The 8,221-nt window shown below is 31.0% G+C and overlaps 1 protein-coding gene across 1 annotated transcript; it reads right to left on the reverse strand.

Annotated features, from left to right (window-relative positions):
* Window positions 1–562: 562 nt before the first annotated feature.
* On the reverse strand, window positions 563–7,594 carry LOC132721510 (long-chain fatty acid transport protein 2-like; the record flags this gene model as incomplete). The annotated part of the gene is given in 5 exon segments (XM_060705829.1): window positions 563–1,028; window positions 1,402–1,499; window positions 2,381–2,582; window positions 5,167–5,266; window positions 7,432–7,594. Coding segments are annotated over 5 exon segments (877 nt in total), but the record flags the coding sequence as incomplete, so codon positions are not given.
* Window positions 7,595–8,221: the final 627 nt, after the last annotated feature.

The raw sequence follows: 8,221 nt of genomic DNA on the forward strand, positions 1-8,221 counted from the left end.
CTTCAATAGTTAAGTGCTCTAAGCTATTCTGATTTTCAGAAAACTCAGCCTTGATAATATAGACTAACATAGAATTTATCCAAGCTCTCAGATGGTAATAATTTAGTGCAAAAGATTGAATTATAGGTGTTGGTAAATGATCTATATTGAAAACAAAAGAGATATAGGCGATATCTAGAATGCATTGTTATTTTTTTTGGTCAAGATATCATTTGAAAAGATAACTTTAACCAGAAATTTTCTTAGCTCACAATTGGGTATGAGTTATTACAAATTTATACCAGATATACAGTTTTGATCAGAGATCTACAATTATTATTTAAAGAAGTGTAATATACAGTTTCAAATGAAAATATTCAGAACTTGATGAATTATGACATTTTACGCAAGACAAAAATCAAGTGTTAGCTCCACTATTCATTGTAAAGTTGAGCAAAATAATTGACAAAGTGATGAGGTAGTTTTTTTTAAATTTATATATAATCTATATATGTATATCTTTTAATATGAAATTAAATAATAAGTTTTCAGTTTCAATTGTAATCCTTTTTTTTAAATAATACTGTCTTTAAACATTTTCATTTTACCTTGTGTCAATGATGGAATGATTTAAAAATATACGAGTATAAATACAATTAAATATATACCAGTCAAAGTACAACATTTTCTTCATTAGTTTAGATATAGTTACTGCTGTTACACTGATAATCTTAATTACAATTTGGATTTTGCCAGGAATTGTCCATATGTGTCCACCGTTAATGGAGAATATGTTTTATTTTGTTCATCATAGTAATATAGTGGGTCATCTATATCTTGTGGTTGAAAACCTTCTTTTCTAAGCTGTGTTTTCTGTTGTTTAAGTGTGGTTGTAACAGCCTGTTCTTTTGGAAACCTTAGAAATAAAGGTCTGGCATAACTTGGTAAATTCTCTTTAGCATGATGAAATATGTCTTTCAGAATCTGTGGTGTAATTGTAACATTGTCTTCTAAATGAATGGCCGCCATCCCTGCACGACCCTCCGACCCTGAAAATACATGCCATTGATTTATTTTATAACTTTTTTTTTCAATGTACATTTTTTTTTAATTTTTCTGTTTGTTACAGTATCATATACCAGTTGAACATGATTTACCTGTGTACTTGTACAAATACAAGTCAGTTTTGTCAAAGTAATCTGTGCAGATCACTCATGGTCTTCAATGTTTGCTTTCAGTCAGTTAACATTTTGAAATTTTCACTTAAGATGGAAAAGTCTATTTATTAATAAGCAATTTAGCAAAGTAAGGGTTAAATCTCTCTAACTAATAATGGACAGATCTAAATTAAAAGCAGGACAAGTCCCATTATAAAGTTTTGTTGGGTATACAATGTAGATATAAAGCTTTAAATGATCAAACCTGAAATTTCCACTCCATATACATTAGCATCATGGATGACATCAAGTTTTGTAAGGACATTAGAGACCTCATATGTAGCAACATTTTCTCCTTTCCATCTGAAAATACCAGTACATGTGAATGTATTAAACAATGATAACACAATACCAGAGTATACATCTTCTGTCTGACTTATTATAGATCTACTTATTAATAAGAAAATATGAATACAAAATGTAATCTGTATCTCTACATTGTATTTCATGTATTATTTGCTATAAATATGTATATCATGTTTAATGCAACAAATATGGAATTGAATTGATGCTTTTTTTTAATTCTAGCTTTTTTCTTTGTAATAACTCATGTTTCAAATGCACAGATGCAAAGTCACAGCCGGATAAATTTGTTATACAGATTTAACAGGGCAAGGACAGGGTATTAATTTATGAGTGTTAAAAAAACTATCATATCTCATAGCAATATTAAACTTTTAACATAAAGCTCACTCTTAATGATTTATGTACAATTATTTAATGTTTCCATAGCAAGATGAATTTAATTAAACCGATCAATTGAAGCATCTTTGATACAAAAAAGCTAGTGTTTGTAGTTTATTAGCTAGTTTAAGTCCATATTCATATTAATTGCATAAGACTTTTTTCATTTGTCATATTTTTTGTTGTGATCAAGAAAAAAACTCTATGACGAAAATGAAAACTATCTCTTTACATAGTCTCAAATAGATATTTATTATTACCATATAGGTTTTCTTTTCATCAACACATCAAAAAGATTCACAAACTTTGGATATTTTCCTATCTTATATTTCAAGATCTTAAAGGAATTTCCCTTATTCTGCTCATACTTAAAGATCTGTTTGACCTATAAAAGGAATTGAAATAATAAATTTAATCATTTTTTGGCTTTACAAACACTTAAATTCTACCTTAATCTTTCATAACTCCAAGACAATCATTCCTAATATAACATATTTTACCTGAATGTATCACCTATCCTGTCCTTGAAGTAGACAAAATAATCAGAGTCCATTGTCAACATATCTCCAAAGTTAAAGTAAGCATCACCTTCCTTCAAAACATTCCTCAGTATTTTCTTCTCGTTGATTTCTTTCCCTCCTTTATAAAACTGCATGTCCTGGTAGTAGAATGGTATAGCACCAAGTAACAGTCCTGGTTCACCTGACAAACCAAACAAATGTTTTAAACACTGTAAATATTTCTGTCCAATACTTATGTCATAAACAAAACCAGAAATGTGTCTATAGGACAACGGTGCCCCCACACTCCACTGTTTTGTCAATCTACTGACTATAGGTCAAATATGTTTTTTGCTACACATGACACAAGTTGAAAATTGCAAATCTTTTACTAAGTCAAGGGCAAAAACTCTACAAATACTGAATAAATCCACAAGCAAACCCCCGGTGCATAACTACAAATCTGATCCACATTCCAGTAAACTTTCAGGACTACAGGTCAAATACTTTTTGAGCTGTGCTTAAACTTGTTGAATACTGCATATTTATCCTAAGTCAAGGCAATAACTCTAACAAAATTGAAAAATAAAAATTGACATGCAAAACCCCAAATGCACAGCTTCACATGTTGATCAACATTCCTGCAAAGTTCTATCTCAAGCACTCAAGGTACACATAACTTAACACTTTGGAATATTACAAATTTTCAAGCAAATCCCCAGGAGCCATGCAAGACACAAATTGAAATTGCCCAATTTTACGAGGGATGATCAAAAATTAACCGGACTTTGTAAATGATTCCTTACCTGTTAAATGAATTTACATAAAAATACATGGAAAATAAATCGGAATCCATCCCCTGAATGATACAAAAAATACTAACAAGAAATATAAACACAGAAAAAAGTTATGCTATTATTGGCATGTTGATGTAAAACAATGCGGCGCACGGTATAATTTTAAAAATGATGTTAACGACGTCACAAACGTATTTTCTTTAACGGAGCAGCTTTTCACTCATTCACGTGTAGGCAAATACGTGGTACAGTCATGTTGTTGATGCGGCAGATCCACTGCCTATATATATTTCTGTACAAATGGGTATTTTATTATATTATAAAATAATAGATGATGATAAAAAGCTCCTGTAATGACGCAAAATTCCGTTCTTTCCTTCTGTAACTTGTTGGAAAAATCGCACAAGCAATAAACTATATTATAAATTACAAATAATGTAAAATAATGTTGCGGAATGATAATGTATTATACATTAGAAAAAATAGAAGAATAATACAACTATGAACAAAATGGTCATTTTTTTTAAATAAATAATACGCATAGCCGATTTTGAACAGTGATTGTCTAATTGTTGACACAATTTCTCCATAAAACTACTGCGTAAAATAAGAAAATAATTGATACAATTGTAAACCAAGAATACAATATAATTTATGTAATTAATGCATTATCTATTATCATTTTAAACTCCTTAGAGTAGACTGCACCGCCCTGTAGCTACTGTCGAATATCGTTGACAATGTCCGCAGTAATTCGGCTGTCATTTCTTGGCGTTTGACGTCAACAACGTTCTTGAAAATTTCTCTTTTCAGTCTCTCCCTTACTTCTTTTCTATTTCTCTATTACCCTTTCTTAATTCTTTATGCTAATAAAAAATATGTTGTGGGTTCATGGAAATTTTCCCTTGATATCCATAATCTTTTTTAAGTTTTAAACAGTTTCTCGTCTTACTTTTGACAATTTGTTCTTATTGATCGATTTTCGAGACATTCCGATGACATTGTTTTAACGGGAGTATTTCATTAGCATGTGACGTTTGAATTGTGATTGCAAATATAAATATGGTTTAAATGAAGTCATTTTAATGACAATGTCAAAGATATGGTGCATGACGTTTTGGCGTAATTTGAAATCTAAATGTTCCATATTGTTAAATATACGCAGCTTTAAGCGCCTGATGTATGGCAAATTTACGCACTGCGCCGGGTGTGCGTTACCATGGTTTTTGAATTCGCTGTTACGGACAAACTTTTTGCTTAATCAGATTAGGAAAAGCATCAATTCAGTGGTATTGTTTTCCGATTAAGTGTGATATATAACAATAATTGATAGGTTGAAAATTCTTCAATTGACAGTCACAGTCCGGTTTATTTTTGATCATCCCTCGTACTAGGACAAAACAGAATTTCTTCAAAAGCGAAACCCCAGGTGCACAACTTCACATTTGATCAACATTCCTGTAGTTTCATGACTCTAAGTCAATACATGTATTACTTTTTGACCTACACTTGACACAACTTGAAAATTGATTTTTTTTACTAAGGCAAGGGCAACAACTCTGACAAAACAGAATGAATCCACAAGCAGAACCCCAGGTGCATAAATCTAAATGCTCCCCTATGGGGGGGGGGGGGGGGAACACAAATCAATTTTAAAGTTTCTGCTATTATTATTCAAAATTAACTGATTAAATCATATATTTTATATAAATATAATACTCTTAGGGTAAAAGAGACACTAGGCTAATCAATTTAAATACACATTTTTCTTCACAAACCAGTACTTGTGTTAAAAGTAAAAACATGATTGCCACGCCGAGGAGATTTGAGAAACAATGGCATAATGTTTAACAATGTACATGTATACCTTAATCATATGACTATTTCAATATTTCAATCTCTTTAATTGACACTTTACAATGTAGAAATGTAGATGCAAAGTATTTTGTCATCTATGACTAATGTATAAATGGCAAAATAAAAACTTACCGACTTTGACAGGAATGCAATGTCCATTTTTATCTCTGATTACATCCCCAGTGTCAATTTCTACCTTTACAAGCAACTTTGGTGTAGGATCCATTCTATTCTGTAAACATTGTGAAGACCATTTAACTAAAACATTTATACAGGTGATAATAGAATAACTGTGTCATTCAGAAATATACAAAATATATCTAAAATTACAGTTACAGAAATTCATATCATTTTGTTAATGAATCCTCAGTCATAGTCACACAAAATTTGAACTTATAATTCATCCTATGTAAGCTCTGAACATAGTAGTTTCTCGCAAAAAGTCTCAGATATGTTTTTGCTATAAAAGTCTATATAAATATACATGTTTCAACACCCCTAATGTACGGGACTGTCGTGTAAATCAGGTGACTGTGACAGAGGCTTCCCGGAGATGACTTATGACCCGGAAAAATTAAGATTATCTTATATGCAGCAAGAAATATTACATTTTTATGCAATCTTATTGTTAAGGTAATACTACCTATTCTAGAATATTGATAATGGAATGTTTGTCGGCAGACAGAAAATGAGACAACAGTATTATACTGGCTGTTGTATTTAACAAGTCAGTGATACTAAATGGGTTCAACTATGTACATAACTAAGGGGAATATAAACTTTTGGTATGAAGTACTAGCAATTCTACCTACATATCTTAACTACAGCTTAATCTATATATATATATAAATAACATATACATGTAGATTAAGTAAAAATATGTTAAGTTGGTTTTTAAAGACAAGTTCAACACATCCTTTTTGTCAAAGTTTAGCTGTTGAATTTCCTGGATAACTAACCAGTAGTATACACAATTTCTGCACAAGTGACTGACTACTTATCTCACATGATATCTGAATCAATGGTGAGATATCAATGACCATAAGACACAATGTCTGATAAAATAATGTCACACAGAGAGTATACAGTATACCCCCCCACCCACCGGCCCGCCTTATGATGCATCCGATTTTAATGATCAACCCACTATTACGACCATACATAATAAAGTAACACATAGCTAACAATAAAAATTGTATTATGGTTAGTAACAAGTTTTCCATGATGTAATTCAGTAGCAAGTGTTTGTCTAATTAACAATGTGGATTTATGACATGGGCACATGCAAATTATATATTAAAATTATGAATTACAAACCTTTATGAATCAGTGAAAGATCTAACAAGTTTTGGCTATATAGTAATAAACCTTAGCCACCCCTTTGTGGTCATTTGACCATTTTCACAATATTTATTTTGTCCTTGAACCTTAACTATTTAAAGTAAAACTCTTCCAGAAAATGTTTTGTTTTTCACTAGAGAATTTATTCCACCAAAGCATTATATTGCAGTTCTATAACATTTGGTTAAAAGACATTTTGTTTGGGACACTCATTTAACCCTCAATAAGTTCAACTGCTTTCCAATAAAGTAGCCTCTAAGCATTTACCATCTGTTTTTCACATAAATTGTAATAACAAAAACACAGTTTATGAACATACAAGTATTAATAAATGATAGTCATAAACTGAATTTCAAGTGAATTTATACAAAAATGACTTATGATAGAAAAAGGGAACATCTTATGGAAAGGCAAGACGTCCAATTTAATATACATAAAATATTTGATTATCTGATACAGATAAATTTTAATATTTGCTAAACACAATAAACCATAAAATAATATATACATGTATATAAATATATAAATGCAAATTGAAAAGAAAACATACTAAAGGAAAATAACTCGTCAAATTTAAATCAAGGTAATGGAAGTGCAGCAAATAAAACCTAAGAGATTTCCCATCAATTATAGATGAACCACAAAAAGGTCAATATTCCCCAGTGCACTTAGTTTTGTGACAGTTTCATTAAAAACTCTTAAATGTAGAAAAGGCTGTACACAGAAGGGACATTCTTCCATATCCAACACATGTTCAAAGATGTGGTAGAAAAAAAATTCCACATGAAAAAAAACCATCATATCACAAAACTCAAGAAATACCTTCCAGGGCATTATATGATGATAGTTTCGTGAAAGTTTGATTGAAACTCCTTGAGAAATGTACAAATGGAGTATGAGTAAGCTTTTATGATAAGCCACCTTGTCACCCTCAGTAAATGGAAGAGCATTAATAATAATATAAAATACAATAAACAGCCTTAATAGGTACAATATAAACCTAACATGTACTACTAGAGTAGAACACATAAACATAGAAATTGAGAACAAACATACTATAAGTGGAGAATATCTCCCACATGATCCAACACGATTGCTTAGATTCATTAATGCTATTGTCCCCTCAGTTGCCCCAAAGAATTCACAAATATTTGGAATATTGTATCTCTCTTTGAAGTTCTCCCATATGTCTGCCCTTAACCCATTTCCAACTGCCACTCTGACTTTATGTTTACCGTCTAATGGATTCTGAAAGGAACAGGAACACTGACTATAGCATCTAAACATAACAACACAAATCTACAGGAGGTACCTTCATACAAGTGATTTGATTTTAATTGCTATGAACATTATTCCTTGAAGGTTCTTGTTTTCATAAATTTACAATTTCTGGAATAACTGAATAAAACTTCAAGATATACATTTTAAAATAACACAATGTATCAAGCTGCTTGATTCAAGCATGTACGGAAACAAGATTGCATTTGAGAAAAATGCTATGCCACCGCATTAATACAGATTTTTTTTGTTCCTTTACATTTTGAAGATTGTCATAATGCATAGATCCCTGACCTATCTAATTCTTATTATCAGATTAGCGGTTAAATCTGTTGTTAACTCAATAAAAGATCAGAGTAGGAATATATCAATGCACTCGAGTCTAGTGAATTTGGTGGTGAAGGTCATATTTCACACAGCCTAAATTTCATGACTTCATCAAAGGACAACACAGTACGACACTTTGTCAAAATCTAGGTCAGAAGATTGAAGATTTTTCAAGTTTTTACTTTATACATTTAAGGAAAACTATCACCTCTGGGTCAGGGCAATTTTAACACTATGGGCA

The sequence above is a fragment of the Ruditapes philippinarum genome, unplaced genomic scaffold (genome assembly GCF_026571515.1).
Source record: "Ruditapes philippinarum isolate M1 unplaced genomic scaffold, ASM2657151v2 ctg21018_1_1_1_1, whole genome shotgun sequence".
Classification (NCBI taxonomy): domain Eukaryota; kingdom Metazoa; phylum Mollusca; class Bivalvia; order Venerida; family Veneridae; genus Ruditapes; species Ruditapes philippinarum.